The 16,167-nt window shown below is 55.3% G+C and overlaps 1 protein-coding gene across 2 annotated transcripts in view; it reads left to right on the forward strand.

Annotated features, from left to right (window-relative positions):
- The window catches only part of GFRA2 (GDNF family receptor alpha 2), a 91,337-nt gene that overhangs the window by 17,995 nt on the left and 57,175 nt on the right, over positions 1-16,167 (forward strand). For both annotated transcript variants that reach the window (XM_059696048.1, XM_059696050.1), the window contains one exon: positions 14,800-15,154. In XM_059696048.1, the coding sequence (XP_059552031.1) occupies positions 14,800-15,154 (355 nt within the window). The remainder of the gene's footprint in view (positions 1-14,799; positions 15,155-16,167) is intronic.

Consider the following 16,167-nt stretch of genomic DNA (forward strand, 5'->3'; position numbering starts at 1 on the left):
GCCAGGTGCTCCCCCGGGAGAGGCGGAGCCAGGCCGTGTCTGGAGGTCCACGTTTGTGCAGTTAATGGTGAGTGCTCAGGGAGGTCCACATAGGACACAGCTTTAAAATGAGCCAGGCCCTGTCCTCACTGTCCAACGGGGCTGGCAAGCCCCCCCTTAGACACCCACTGGGTGGTTTATTGTTGGTGGTGGCGTAGACAAAAGGCTGCCCCAGGAGTCCAGGGGGCGCTGCAATGGGCGGTGGCCAGGAAAGTCCTGGGAGAGGAAGAGTGGGGTCTGGGCATGACGTCCCTGCGGAACCATGGCTGGGAGGCCTGGGCAAGCTGGGTGTGGAAGGAACCACATCTCTGAACCCCGTGGGCTCAGGACACTGAAGAGAGACCCTGGTGGCCTCTCTGGGGCTCCTGCCCAGGACTTACCCAGAGGACAGAGCTCGGCGACTGCTTGACTAGAGCTGCCCTGGGTGGGCGAGGGCGTCAGTACCCATTAAGGTCCCCTCAGTGGCCCTCGCAGGGGCGGGTGGGGAAGGACTGGGTCCAGCTCAGCTCTGCGGGATGCCTAGGTGCCCTCCCTTCCCTGGCTCCCCGAGGGGTGTCTGGGCCTCTGAGCAGATCGTGAGTTAAGGCTCCCTGGTTTGGTGGGTTCAGTAGGTTGGCTGGCGAGTCTGGGAGACCCTGCTGAGGCAGCCCCTGAGGCGGTGGGGGCTGGGGATGGAGGGCAGGGAGGAAGCGAAGGAATGGCAGCCTCCCCCTGCCCCTGGCTCCGAGATAAACTGCTTATCCGCAGGTTGTCTCCCTGAGCCGAATGCAGAAGCGTGTTATTTAAATTTCAAAATCACATTCTGCTCCTTACAGCTGTCAGAGGCTCTGAGCATCACCGAAAATTGGGCTTTAGCTGCAGCTCCGTCACTTCTTACACCTCCCCTTCCAGGGAAGTCGTCTGATGGCCAAGGGGAGGGTGTGGGGTGGGGAGAGGACTCTTGGGACAAGGGGAAGCGAGGTGTCCGGTGGCTGGGCCAGGGGACCGGGACTCTCGCCCTGCTGGTCAGCAGTCAGGAAGGAGTGGGAGGAGGCCAGCTTCCTCATCATGGGGTGCCAAGGCACCTGGGAGCTGGGGAAGTCTGCAGTCCCCCCTTCATGCCCTGCTCCCCCCTCCCATCAATGGCGGGACCTCAGCTCCTGTCAGTGCCCAGAGGAATTTGCTCCCACTGAGGTGTGGGCAGGTGTTGGTGAGTCCATGTCTGGTTGCCTTTGTGTATAAGGAAGAAATTGCTATGAAAAAAAAGGGAGAGAACAAAGTTTAACCCCAAACACGGCTTTTTAACGGTAGATCTTCAGGTGTCATCATTGGCATGAGGTTTTAGGGGGGAGGTTTTTTTTCTGTACCTTCATACAGCGTCTTCCAGGACACCTGCTTGCTGGCTCCCCTGCGGGGTACAGGACAGGCTGTGCCGCGGGTGTGGGTGCTCGGAGCTGGGCCTTCCTGCTCCGAGGAGCTCCTGGCGTGGCTCTGCAGGTCCTTCCCCCCCGAGTGTTCCCCTGGCTTAGCCTCAAGCTGCATTCACCTTGTTTTGTCCGATAGGAGGAGGGCTTATTTCAGAGCCCTGGGAACGCCCCTCCCTGCCACAACCCCAGGGGTGGGCAGTACGGACTGTGTCTGAGAGAGTCAGTGTGTGTATGTGTATGTAGTGTGTAGGTGGGGAGTATAGTGTCTTTGGTACATGCTTTGGTCGTGTGTGTGATGGTGTGGGGTGGGGTGTGTGTGTGTGTGTGTGTGTGTGTGGTTTTGTATGTGTCTATGGCAGCGGTTCTCAACCTGTGGGTCGCAACCCCTTTGGGGGTCGAACGACCCTTTCACAGGGGTCGCCTAAGACCATCGGAAAACATATATAATTACATATTGTTTTTGTGATTAATCACTATGCTTTAATTATGTTCAATTTGAAATTGGGGGTCACCACAACATGAGGAGCTGTATTAAAGGGTCGTGGCATTAGGAAGGTTGAGAACCACTGGTCTATGGGATGGTGTGTGTATGTGGTGTATAGGGGGTGGGGTGTGTTTGTGGTTTTGTGTGTGTGTGTTGGGGTGCTGGTGTGTGTGTGAATTGGTGTGTGTGTGTGTGTGTGTGTATCTGTGGTTTTGTGTATGTGTGTTGTGTATGTGGGGTGATGTGTGTGTGTGATATGGGGTATGGTATGTGTATTGGGTGTGTGTGTGTGTGTGTGTGTGTGTGTGTGTGAGAGAGAGAGAGAGAAAGAGAGAGAGAGAGAGAGAGAGAGAGAGAGAGAGAGAGAGACACTATGCCCCAGGTTTTCACTCAGTGTCCCTTGAGTGCCACGTGCTGACCTAGGTGCTGAGGCTACGTCCGTGAACAAGACAGAGGAGTCTTGTTCTCATGGAGCTTAGGCTTGATCCGCCCGAGACAGAGAAAAGCAGAAAACAGCACACATGTACATAGTGATGAAAGCTAAACAGAGAAATAACATCAGGTGATGAGAGAGGTGGTGGGTACTCCTGACTGGGAATGTCAAAATAGGCCTCCCAGCCATGGGGAGGGCCGGGGACTGCAGAGGGAACAGCCTGGGGTGGAGGGTGGGACTTCAGGCAGACGGCGTGGCTGGGCCCAGGGAATGAGACGGAGGCCATGGTTTGGGAGGTGGGCACGGAGGCGGGCAGGGGCCGGCCCATGGATCCTGGGCCAGATGCTGCAGGCCAGTGGTGGAGTTTGGATTTCACTCTAAGAGTGATGAGAGCCCCTGGGAGGGTGTAGACACTCGAGTAGCACAGTGCGATTTACGAATTTGAAAAGATTACACTTGCACCATGGAGAGTGGATCGTGGGGCCGAGGGGCATGGCGAGATGGGAAGTGGGAGAGCAGTTAGAGGCCGTCGCAGGGGGACGTCCCAGGACAGCAGCAGGGATGGAGATGGACAGCGGCGTGTTCTGAGATGGGCAGTGAAGGTGGCTGTGGCTGCTTTGGGAATGACCCCTGGAGTGGGAGAAGCTGAAGGGCAGGGAGAAAAGGGGTAATTTCAGGAGTGATGTCCTAGAGAAGGCGGAGAGATGGGACCCAGAGCATGTGGGACAGGGGCCCTTCTGCCTGGAAACCGAGGGGACAGAACAGAGGACTGGGAGCCACTGGGAAGGGGAGGGAAGGGGACCACAAGCCGGGTGTGAGGCCATTCCCAGGGCAGGCAGGGCGATGGCGAGGTCGGCAGTGACAGTCCCAAGGAGGAGTTAGGTGGTGAACTAGTGGCAGGAACCCCACAGAGGAAAAATGGCACAGAGATGGCGGGGAGAAAGCCCGTCATGAGGTGCCCAGTGGCCACTGCTTTTAAACTCAGTTTGCTAAATGACCGGCCACCAAATTTATTGATTTACCAAAATTGGTTATTTTAAAAGCTTTTAGAAATTTACATTGAATGGTTTTCATGGCTTCTGAAGATTTTTGCAAGTGGTTTTCATAGCTGTATTTTAATGTATAATTGAGGTTTTGGGGTCATAATTGATGTAGATGTCTAATGGCAAGAAAAATATATTCATTATCAGTAAACAAAATTACTTTATGATTTGGTGCCTCCAGTGCTATGTCCATTCACACCAATAAAAATGGTGGATGAGCCCTAGCCAGTTGGGCCCACGGACTGAAGGGTCCTGGGTTTGATTCTTGGTTGCAGGCTTGACCCCTGGCCCTGGTCGAGGTGCCTGAGGGAGACAACCAATCGATGTGTCTCTCTCTCTGTCTCTCCCTCTCCCTTCCACTCTCTCTAGAAGTCAATGGAAAAATATCCCTGGGTGAGGATTAACAACAACAAAAAAATGTGGATGAAGGAGTTAGTATCACATCAATATGAAATGCCTCAATTTTGGTTTTGAATACAAAATTAAAGCTGATATACCATTGTGGGGATTGGTGTGAAAATGCTTAAAATTCTAAATATTAAAAAACTAACCACCCAAACTATATTTAAAAGGACATAGAGCCCTCCAAAGTGGGTGAAGAAGTCCCTTCAAATGTGAAATAATGAAATTTTAATCAGTAAAAACACAAATAAGATGAATATGCTTTTTGAAGAATTAGTGAAAGAATTCTGACAAGTGGTTAAAATTTGACAAAATGTAAAATGATATTAAAAGGTAATTGATTTTTTTCCGAATTGATTTTCAATGAATTTGCCATTCATCAGATTGACCTTTGGTGGGTTGGCCTGCTTCCAAAATGCCCTGGGGGGGTGTGTGGCTCGGGCTGTGTGGGGCTGGAGGGGAGGGGAACGTTTGAGGGGAAATCCAGGGTATAAGGAAGCCTGGACTACACGCTGGTCCAGCAGGGATCCCTGTGCCTGGAGTGAGGACAGAGGCCTGGCAGGCCAGGCGTGCTGGGCTGGCTGGTCGCCTCCCGGGGAAGCTGCCGCTCTGCTTTCTGCCCCGGCTCCTGGTGAGAAAGGCCCCCTCCCCACTCTCTTAGGCTTCCTGGACGAGCTCCAAGGCCGCCTCTTGTTCTCCTGTGGGGCGACTGGGACTTTTATCTTTTGGGGTGTGGTATGGGAGGCTGGAGCAACAGCACATGGGGCCGGCCTCTGCTAGCAGGGCCCCGACGAAACCAAGAGATGGAGGGGAGGGTCTTCCGGCCACGACTCTCGCTCTTAAACAGCATTTGTGGCACACGTGCTATGGGCTGGAAACCACGTGAGCGTTTTTAAAAATATATTTTTTATTGATTTCAGAGAGGAAGGGAGAGAGAGAGAGAGAGAGAGAGAGAGAGAGAGATAGAAACATCAGTGATGAGAACTCATTGATTGGTTGCCTCCTGCACGCCCCCTACTGGGGATCAAGCCCACAACCCAGGCATGTGCCCTTGACTGGAATCGAACCTGGGACCCTTCAGTCTGCAGGCCGACACTCTATCCACTGAGCCAAACCAGCTAGGGCCATGTGAGCATTTTTGCCTACACTTTCCAGAGTAGTCTTTAGCGTGGTCCTGAGGGTAGTCCGGGCAGGTGTTGTATCCCCATTTTGCAGACGAGGAAAAGAGGCTCAGAGGTTGCATACCTGTGCAAGCTCGCTTGGCCTGTGGTGGTCCGCCTCCCAGGCCACTGCTGGGCCAGAGTCCCTGCTCCTAATGACAAGCCCAGCCCTGAGCAGGCAGAGGGATGCCTGTGAGGCAGGGAGGGAGCCTCAGGCCAGGGGAGGGTGTCCAGTGTCACTTTATTATACTGTCACCTGCGCTAGAATGGAAGCGTAGGCAGTTCTCTTCATTTCTCCAGTGGGCTTCACGCATAGTGGGTGCTGAGGAAGCAAACGAATCCTGAGGGAGGGCTGGGCATGGATGCCTCCTGAGGGCCGGAGGTGGGCAGGCGGGCCCTCGCTCTTCCTCCCGCCTCCTGCCTTCCCTCCAGCCCTATTAGCATCTGCTCACTCTGCACCTCATTGTTGAATGCTCACCCTTATGACCCCCATGATCTGGACTCAGTTGACTGCCCTTCCTTTTGAAGCTCTTGCCTTGGCTTTCATGACATTGGGGTCTCTCGATTTCCACCAACTCATGCTCCATGCCTTCCCGTTCCCAGCAAGTGGTGTTCCCTGGAGCTCTGTCCTGCCTCCCCCCCCCCCCCATTTAGTTCTGTAGTTTTAAATAGCTTCTAGTCCAGCCGTGGACAAACTACGGCCCACGGGCCGGATCCAGCCTGTTTGAAATGGATAAAACTAAAAAAAAAAAAGACCGTACCCTTTTATGTAATGATGTTTACTTTGAGTTTATATTAGTTCACACAAACACTCCATCCATGCTTTTGTTCCAGCCCTCTGGTCCAGTTTAAGAACCCATTGTGGCACTCGAGTCAAAAAGTTTGCCCACCCCTGTTCTAGTCAGTGAGGCTCTGCTGATGTCTGTAGCTCAGACGCCTCCCTGAAAGCCAGACTCTGTCCTTCTGCCTTTTCAACATCTTCACTGGGACAGCAAATGGGTGTCTCAAACTTAAGTCAACACAGAAATATCCATTTAGTCTTCCCTCCTTCCTCCCAAATCTTCCTGTTTCACAAAACAATTCCATCATCCTGGTGCCCAGACCAAAACCTTGAGTTCTCTTTCCCTTCTCATTCAGCAGCTAACCTACCCGTTTGGCTTTATCTCTAAATACAGGGCTGGGCAAAAGTAGGTTTGAAGCTGTTCGTATGGAAAATAATACAATAATCCTATGTAATAAAAGGTTAATATGCAAATAGACCGAATGGAGGAATGACTGGTTGCTATGATGTGCACTGACCACCAGGGGGAAGACGCTCGATGCAGGATCTGCCCCCCTGGTGGTCAGTGCACTCCCACAGGGGGAATGTTGCTCAGCCAGAAGCCCTGAGCCAGGCTCACAGCTGGCGAGTGCAGTGGTGGTGGTGGGAGCCTCTCCCGCCTCCACAGCAGCGCTAGGGATGCCCTACTGCTGGCTTAGGCCCACTCCCTGGGGACCGAGCCTAAGCTGTCAGTCGGACATCCCTTTGAAGACTCCCCGACTGGACTGTGAGAAGGCGCAGGCCAGGCTGAGGGATCCCCCGGCCTGCCTGAATTTCATGCACCAGGCCTCTAGCTAATAAATAATGACAAGACAAGAATTAACTCTGTGTCTTGAATACTCACAACTGTCAATGTACTTTTGCCCCACCCTGTGCATACAGAATGGGCTCATTTTTGCCCTCTCTGCAGCCACCACATCTCTAAGCTGCCACCATCTTCCGCCTGCTACTGCAGCAGTCCTTAGCTGGCTTCCTCTTCAGGCCGGACCCCTCATGTGTCCTCAGTCTTCCATGTGTCCACAAGCAGATGCCCCTCCTTAAAACCCTCCAGGAACTTTGCATCTTAGAGTAACATCTGAAGTTCTTACCCCACCCTGCAGTTCCCACGTGATCTCCCCTGACTGTCCCTTCTCTTCTCTTTGCTTCATTCGGGAAGCTCCAGCCGCCTTACCCTTCCTTCTGCCTGTGAACACGCCAAGCTCCTGGCTGTCTCAGGACCTTTGACGGGCTCTTCCTGTTACTTGGGGTTTTCCTACCTTGGATGCTTTGCACGTTTCACCCTTCCATCATTCTGTCTCATCTTGGATGTCACCTCCGAGGACAGGCCCTCCCTCATCCTGCCAGTCATTGTTTTCTGAATTCCCTTATTGTATTTTCTTCATCGCACTTATCACACTGTAGATCGCCTTGTTAATTTGTTATGTGTTCGCTACCAGTTTCTTCTCACGGGAATTAAAGTTCCTGGAGAGCGGGGCTCTGTCGCTGTAGCCCGCAGCTGGATTTCCAGGGCACGTAGTTAGTAGATGAAAGTGTTTGCTGACTGACAGCTGTTTGTTTGGCTGGCTGCTAATCGACAGGGATTTGGGTGCTGTGTCTGGAGGCGGGTGTGGTGTGAGCTCTGCCTGTATGTGTGTGCTGCTGTGTGCATATGGGCTGTTTTGCACAGGGCCAGGCTGGACCTTCTTTCAGCCTGCTCATAGGAAAAGGGGTGGGACAAGGACCTTTCTCCCGCGCGTGTGTGCGTGTGTGCGTGTGTGCGTGTGTGTGTGTGTGTGTGTGTGTGTAGGGGAAGGTGGGTGGGCAGGGGAGTCACAAAATGTAGGAGACCATGTAGTTTGAGGTGAGGACATGAGGCCCAGAGAGGGTCAGGTCTGTCAGGGTTTCACAAGCTGGGCCCGGGTCTCTGACTCCCACTTTTGTGGAAGAGCTGCCGAGCATGGCTCAGGGGCCCAGAGTGGGCCTGGGCCTGGGCATTGCAGCTGGGCACGGGATTAGGGGTGAGGGACCAGGCTGGCAGGTGGCTGGAAGGCCGGAAGGGGAGTTGACACACCTGGCTCCACTGGCTTGGAGGTGTCTCCGATACCGTTCCTGCTCCTATTGTGGTTGGAAAGTCTACCTTGATCACCCCCTAGTGCACCCCCAGGGGCAGGCTCTGCCACACAGGCCACACACCGCCTTCTTCAGAGGGTGACTTGGTAAATTGTGTGCTGGGCGGCGTGTGCATGTTTGGGGAGCAGCCATGGGCAGCTCGGCTCTCCTCTAAGTCACCAGTTCTCCAGTTTTGAAGGGTGAGCTCAGAACTGGGGGGAGCTTGGGAAATCCAGGGTCCTGGGCTCCAGCCATGGAGCTCCCAACACAGTGAGCCGGGTCGGGGGTGGGGTGGGGGCGTGCATCCGTGTGTAAGAGGCAGGTCACAATGCACCAACGTTTAAGAGCCTGAACTGTAGGTCAGTCAGTTCCCTTCGAGTGCACGTGCACCGATGCCGGGATGGGCTATGAGCGTGAGAATACATATATGTGTTTGAATAGCAATGCATCGGAACACATATTAGACAAATTCAGAACTAATGTAGATCTTATCATTTAGGACAAATCCAGGTAGGTATTGAAACATTTAAAAAGTGAGTCACTTGAAGAAATTTAAACATTTCGCTTAACTTAAGGAGTAAGGGATTTAAAGGAGTACGTGGCCAAAATGAATAGGCTATACCTGGGGGACCAGGGCTCGCTATGTAGCCAAGGAAAATGTCGGATATTCAGTTTAAAGCTCTAGGGACAGATGGTCATTGGCTCAGGGCAGCACCTGGGAGGGAAGCAGGGAGGTGGGCGAGGCTTGTGTGTGGGGGGGCAGCCCCTCTGTTGGTGGTTGTCTATCTCCCCCTCACCCCCCTGCCCTCACCTAGGGAGGGGAATGGAGGGGATGAAGAAGCTAGAATGAGTCCCCAGGGGCTGGAGCTGGTAGGTTTTGGAAAGTGCCAGGTGTGGCTAAGTCCCGCCTCACTCTCCTGGGGCAGCTGTCAGTCACCATTTACTCCTTGGCTGAGTCTGCCCGTCTGGCTGCTGTCAACGGGCCTGGGACACCCATGTGGGGAGGAGTGGGAAGGAGCCTGGAGGATGGGTCTGCCCAGGCCTGGGAAGAGTTAGTAGCTCCGAGTCCTGCAACTTCCTGTGTGGTCTCACCTCTCTGTGTAGGGACAGGGTGGGGTATGGGTGTGTGTGTGTGTGGGTGGTGGTGGGGCGGCTGCTAGCAGGGCCTCCATCCTGCTTTTTGGACATTCCAGTTTAGGGGCTGGGCCCACGCTGGGAATCCAGCCCCTTCTCCTTGCTCCCCCGTGGGGCCTCTCGAAGAGGAGAACAAGCCTTCTGGACCCGAGGGGCGCCTCAGCGTGGGTGGAGGCAGTGATGGCGGGAGGGCTGCCGGTCAGCCTGCCCGCCCCACACGTGCCTCCTCCCAAGGACAGCGGACCCCAGGCCAGCTCCCGGCCTCTTCCCACGGGAGTGGGGGCCCCGTCCTCGGGCCCACTGCCCCCTGGACCCACTCCGGGAGGATCAGAAGGGACATCTTCCTGGTAACTAGGCAGTTACGGTTACTATTGCCCCTTTGTTTGTTTCTTGTATTTTTTTTTCTAGGAAATTTACCAAGTTTTGGCCCAGGGGTTTACATCTGCCAGCCCGTAGCAAAAGCTGACACTATTCAAGCTCCAAATGGAAGCCACGAGGCTATAATTGCACCGGCATTAGCTCAGCAACACGCTGAGAGGAGCGGAACGGAGCACCTGGGGGACCTGGGAGTGGCAGAGGCCCTAAATTAGCTGCCGTTCCGTTTGTGGTTGTCGCCCTGCCCCTCTCTGGGGTCTCTTTCTGTCCTCGCTCGTCTCCACCTCGGCCCAGGCTGCTTCGCGCTTCCCTTCTGCCGGCGGCATCTGAACGGGAAGGAACCCCCTGGCGGGTCAGGGGGACCCTCCCTGAGAGGCCAGGCCTCCAGAGTGGCCTTTGTGTAGACAGGCACCCTTGGTCCTTGCCTGGCGGGGGCAGAATGGTTTGGCAGCAGCTCAGGGAACTGCTAGGGGGGCCCCATGCCCCATGTGACTGGAAAGCCATTGCTCAGCTTCCAGAGTCCTCTCTGCTGGTCCCTCCTTCAGTCTCCACCTCCAGGCGCTGAGTGCTGTCAGCTCCCCCTGTCTGGGTCCCCCTTCCTCTCTCTCTTCTCGCTCTGACTCATCCCGCAGGTTTCAGCAGGGATGCCACTTCCTCTGACCCTGGTCTGGGCAGGACGCTTTTCTCTCTGACTTCCTCCGTGCACAGCCTGTTCCTCTGTCTCTATCTGCGTCTCTGGGGAAATGCCAGCACATAGTAGGCCCTCAATAAGGATTTGTTAATCGAATGAGTGGGAAAACAAACCTTGATTCCCTTCCTGCCTTAATTCTCCTTTTGTTTTGACAAGAAGAGAGGGAGTTTGCTGTCTGCCTTTGCAGGGCTGCTGGCGGTGAGGCAGGGTGAGGGGTGATGGCTCGTCTTCACCGATTGACCCTGACTTTCTCTTCTGAGCCTTCTGGGCTGGGATCCACATCGGTACTTGACCACACGTGGTCATGTATGGACCACTGTTCCCGGCCCTCTGTCAGCTGGGCTTCCTTCGTAACGTTAACCAACACTCTTTGAACACTTACTGTGAACTAGATACTGTTCTAAGTACATTTAGTTTTTCACTCATCAAATGCTTATTCAGCACCCACCATGCCTCATGTGCTGGGAAATATGGATACGGTACAGTGAGCACAACGGACAAAGCCGCTGCCTTCATGGAGCTTATATTTGATACAAACAAATGAGGAAGTCAGTCCACACTGAGGCAGGTGTGATGAGTGCTGTGGGAAAACAGATCAGAGTCGGGAAAGGGAGTGACTTGTTATTGTGTATCAGGAACGACCCACAGATAAAGTAACATCTGAGCAGAGGCCTTAAAGAAGTGAGGAATGGTCATGGGGGTGGGGGAGACCTTTTCAGACAGAGGAAGCAGCGAGTGCAAAGGCCCTGAGGTCAGGGAAGTTCCTGGAACACCAAGGAGACCAGTGAGCTGGAACGGATGGAGTAAGTGAGCAGGGGAAGGAGTAGGAGATAAGGTCATAGAGCACCGTTGGCTACTAGAAATACAGGGTGGGGCCAAAGTAGGTTTATAGTTGTGAGTACACAAAGCACAGAGCTTATGCTTATATTCTTATTTATTAACTAGGGGCCCAGGGCATGAATTTGTGCACCTTGAAAGGAACTGTGGGCCAAGAGGCTGTGGTGGGCACAGGGGCAGGTCTTGGCCCATCCTCCGTGCCCCCCCCTTCCCTGTCTGCCAGCAGGCCGCTGCTCCTGCACTGATGGCGCCAGCCCCACTCTCACCGGCTGACGGTACTGAGCAATTGAGGCCTGCCCCATCAGTGGGTGCAATCGCCCCTCAGGAGCAGGGGGAGGTGGAGAAACCCTTAGGGGCGATCAGGGCCAGCAGCCACCGCTTGCACCTGCTGATGGTGCCAATTGATTGGGGCGGGCGCCGGCAGCAGATGCAAGCACCAGGTGGGACCACGGTGTGCGGGAGCAAAGAATTTTCAGTAACCACCAGAGGCTCACTCCGATGACAGTGACCGGTGCCCCTCCTTGGTCTGGTGCTCCCGCTCACCTGCTCCACCATCCTGCCTCGGCCGATGCCCGCCATGTTCCATGCTCTACCACCTGCTGCCCATGTTCTGGCGCCCCCATCATAGCAACTGGTTGTTTGGTTGTTCCGCTGTTTGATCTATTTCCATGTTAGCCTTTTATTATATAGGATTATTGTGTTATTTTCTGTTGAACAACTGTAAACCTACTTTTGCCTCACCCTGTATAATATGTCACATACGTAATTCTAAATTTTTTAGTATCACATTAAAAAGTAAAAAGAAACAGGTGAAGTTAAGTTATTTAATTTTTAAATTATTTTAAAAAAGATCTGTGTTTATTGATTTCAGAGAGAGAAAGGGAGAGGGTGAGATAGAAACATCAATGAGACAGAATCATTGATTGGCTGCCTCCTGCACCCCCGCGGCACACCCCCAACCCCCACTGGGGACCAAGCCTGAAACCTGGCAGGTGCCCTGACTGGGAATCGAACTGTGACCTCCTGGTTCACAGGTCGATGCCCAACCACTGAGCAACACCGGCCGAGCCAAGTGAAATTAATAATACATTTGTTTAATACAATATCTCCAGACTATTATCACTTCAACATGTGATCAAAGTAAAATATTGTTAGTGAAATGCTTTACACTTTTTTTGTGTAAAATACTCAAAATCTGGTGTGGACACCCCATTGTAAACGAGCCACATTTCAGGCCCATGGCCACGTGTGGCTCGTGTTGGACAGCCCAGGCCATGCCAAGGCCTCTGAATGAGATGGGAAGTCACGGGGGCTCCGGGGCCAGGATCTTTTCTCTGCCTCAGGTTCTAGAACGCTTGCTTCTGTGATGAGAGGATGGTTTTGAGGGGAGGGGAGCTGGGCAGGAGGCCTTCCCAGCCCACAGCAGCTGGTGGTGGCTGGGGCCAAGGTGGCAGCCGTGGTGGGGAGAGGTGGATGGATTCCGGATGTATTCTGGAGGTAGAACTGCCAGGTTATTCTGACGTGGTGTGTGACTGAGAGAGGAATCCGGGAAGCACCGAGATTTTCGGCCTGAGCCCTGGAAGGGTGCGGCGTTTTCAGAGGGATGAAGGAGACCGGGGGGCACAGCCTGGGGGGACATATGAGGTTTGGTTTGGGGGCATGTGAAGTTTGGGATGCGGTGCCAGCCTTTCAGGTGGAACTAGCAAGCAGGCAGGTGAACATGATTCTGGGGTTCAGTGGGGAGGTCTGGTTGGGAATTATTGATGACAGTTAAGGCTGTGAGGTGATATGAGGGCCCTGGGAAGCGGGTGCAGGGATAGTGGGGCTGAGCCTGGTGGAGAAGACAGGACCAGCAGAGCAGGTGGGGGAGCACGGGGAGGCAGCAGGAGGATCGGCAGCCACGAGGAGAGGGTGGAGGGAGCGACCGGCTGTGTCCAGCGGGCCGAGGGGTCCCTGACCACGGACACGGTGGGAGTGAGGCAAACACCAGCCTGCAGTGGGATCAGGACAGAATGGGAAGGGAAAAGGAGACGCTGGTATAGATGACTGGTTTGAGGGTTTGCTTTAAAGGGGAGCAGAAAAATAGGGTGGTAGCTTAGCCATGTTTCCTTAAAGATGGACGATGCCGTAACCAAAGGGAATGTTCTAGCAGACTGGGCAAAATTATCATGCGGGAGAGAGACAACAACGAGAGACCTCATTCGTGCCTGTAGAATGCTCTGAGGCAGGTACTGTTTAGTAGACAGGGAAACTGAGGAAAGGGGGGTACAGCCCTTGCCCAAGGCCACAGCTGATGAGCAGCAGGGCCAGGAGCAGACAGAGAGGCTCAGTCTGACTCCTAGGACTGTGCCTGCCTCTTGGTTTCCTGGCTGGACTGATGAGCTTTCGAGAATGGGAGCCCCTCTTACACTTCTGATCCAACACAGCACCTGGCAGGGGCGGGCTGTGCAGAGGTGGGACGTGCTCTCTAATGACCCAGGGATCAGAACCTCGGACCCGTGCTGGCAGTGCTCAGGCTCCTGGGAGGAGGGGGGCGGGGCCATGGGAGGGGAGGCGAGGTGTCAGGTGCCTCACTCACGTCCTTCCCACCTCCTTGCAGGGCCTAGAACGGGGGTGGTGCTCAGTAAGGATGAGAAAGCATTTGTTGGGTGAAGAATGAATTGAGAAGATACGGCCCACCCTAAAACCCAAGCCGCTGGTTCTCTGCATTCCGTGGTGGGATCTGGGCGCCTCTGGTTTGCTGCCGGCATGCGGGGTGACCGTGGCCAGCCCTCTGTCCACTCAGGGCCCCAGTGTCCCCACCTGTGAAGAAGCAGGGTTAGGTGATCGCCCATCCGCTCTCACCAGAGCACCTGAGGGGCATGTGCGGACTGGATCCCTGCCTCCCGCACCGGCTGTCATCAGGACGGACAGGCGCTCTGCAGGTGGGAGGAGCTGGCGGTGGAGGCCGCCTGGCCCCTGTGCTGTGCTCCCTGTGGAACAGCTGAGACCTGTGGGGTGGGACCTGGCGATTCCTGGGATCCTGCTTTGTGCCCACGGGCAGCGGCACGAAGCTCAAACCCATGGCACTGACTCCGGAGCCCAGCAGCCAGCACGTCTGCCCTGTGGCTGCTCATGCGCTCAGCCCCGCAGAGTCGGGGACGTGCCTTCAGCCTGCACCTCGCACCGCCAGGCTCCCCCCAGAGCTTTCTTGTTAGTGGGTCTGGGCACTAACCAGCTATGGTGGCACCCGTCCCGCCCTGCCCCACCCCGCCCCGCCCCGTCCCGCCCCGTCCCGCCCCGCCCCGCCCCGCTGGGGGGCATTGGAACTGTGTGAGGCAGGCCAGCTCCAGTGCCCATGGTGGTGGGGAGAGGGGTGGCAGGGGTGCTGTTTGTGCCTTGGCTGCTGAAGCTCCCGTGTGAGAATGTGCCCCCCTAAATGCCAGCGGTGTCCCTGCTGGAAGCCTGCTCTCGCGGGCTGCTGTGGTGCTCAGGGCCGGCCCGTCTGGGTTTAGCTGCCGCCTAGCCGTGTGATCCTGAGCCAGTCCCTGCCCCATTTCCCACACGTGTGAACAGAGCTGCGCACAAACACCGAGTGCTCACCTTCTCTGCTGTGACGAGTCTTAAATATGACTCTGGAGTAACAGCCCTCCTCCTAGGACATGTGTACTCACCACACGTGTGTACCCTGTGCCAGGCGCTGCCCGAGCACGGCATGGACCTGTCCATCCTTGTTTAACCCTCACCATGCCCGAGGGGAGGCCCTGGTAGGTGGCCCCATTTCACAGACGAGGAAGCTGAGGCAGAGCGTAGGGAAGGCTGAGGGGTGTCCCCAGAGAGCAGGCACGGTGGAAGGGGGGGTGTCCCAGGCCTGCGCAGCCCTCTGACCTCTCTCCTCTCCCATCCAGGGACCGGGGCGGACCCGGCGGTCAGTGCCAAGAGCAACCACTGCCTGGACGCGGCCAAGGCCTGCAACCTGAACGAGAACTGCAAGAAGCTGCGCTCCTCCTACATCTCCATCTGCAACCGCGAGATCTCGCCCACCGAGCGCTGCAACCGCCGCAAGTGCCACAAGGCCCTGCGCCAGTTCTTCGACCGGGTGCCCAGCGAGTACACCTACCGCATGCTCTTCTGCTCCTGCCAGGACCAGGCGTGTGCCGAGCGCCGCCGGCAGACCATCCTGCCCAGCTGCTCCTACGAGGACAAGGAGAAGCCCAACTGCCTGGACCTGCGCAGCGTGTGCCGGACCGACCACCTGTGCCGGTAAGAATGGCCCCCTGCGGGTGTCACGGACGGGAGCCCTCCCTGCCCGCATCCCCTGGGTCTGCTGGGTTACGATCCTGGGCCCAGCAAAGACTTGGGCATGTGCAGAATAAACTCATCCACATCCCTCCCTCCCTCCCTCCCTCCCTCCCTTTCTCCCTCCCTCCCTCCTTCCCTCCCTTCCTCCTTCAGCACAGGCCTGTTGTTGCCTTCTCTGTGCCCAGCCTCATGCTAAGCATCCTGGGGAGACCAAAGTGAAAACCCAAGGAGCTGGTAATTTAAATCATAGACCCTTAGAGCCAGGAAGAGGAAGGGCTCTTCAGGAATCCAGTCCCACCTCTATCGGAAATCCCCCAATATCCCCATGAGGTCATGTGGCCGTCAGGGAGGGGCTCCCAGGGGCACGTAGGCAGGTTCTTCCCCATCAAGAGCCGAGCCCATCTGGGGTCTGAGAGTTCTGGGTTTGTATCCAGGCTTTTTGGCTTCCTGTCTGTCGCTGGAGCAAGATTTTTAAATGTCCCGCGTCTCCATCCCTTTACCCGTAAAACAGGAATAAAAGTACCCGTGTCCCAGGGTTACTGTGATTACATGATGTGTGTCCAAAGCTTAGCACAGAGCCTGGCCACTAGCATATGTTTAAAAAGTGCAGCCTAATTATTAGGAGGGTTTTGCTGCTGTTACGGTGAGTTGAAATTTGCCTCTTTATGATTCTCTTGCTTTTCTTGTTAGTTGCTAAGCATTTATCGGGCCCTCTTGCATGCAGTGCGGGTTCTAAGGCCTGGGCGTGCTGCGGAGTGAGCACAATGCTTTCTTTTCACCTAAGGAGCATCCAGTCCAGAAAGGACACCAGACAGGAGAGCAGTGGTCCCAGGGCAGTGGGACAAGGGCCGAGGGCGCCCCAGGAGGGAGCACAGGGGAGGGAGGGGCATCCCCCTTAGCCTAGGGGTCCAGAGAAGGGGGGACCTTGAGCTGAACCTTGGAAAGTGGGAGGGAGAAAGCCAGGGAGGAAGTCA

The sequence above is a fragment of the Myotis daubentonii genome, chromosome 5 (assembly GCF_963259705.1).
Source record: "Myotis daubentonii chromosome 5, mMyoDau2.1, whole genome shotgun sequence".
Lineage (NCBI taxonomy): Eukaryota > Metazoa > Chordata > Mammalia > Chiroptera > Vespertilionidae > Myotis > Myotis daubentonii.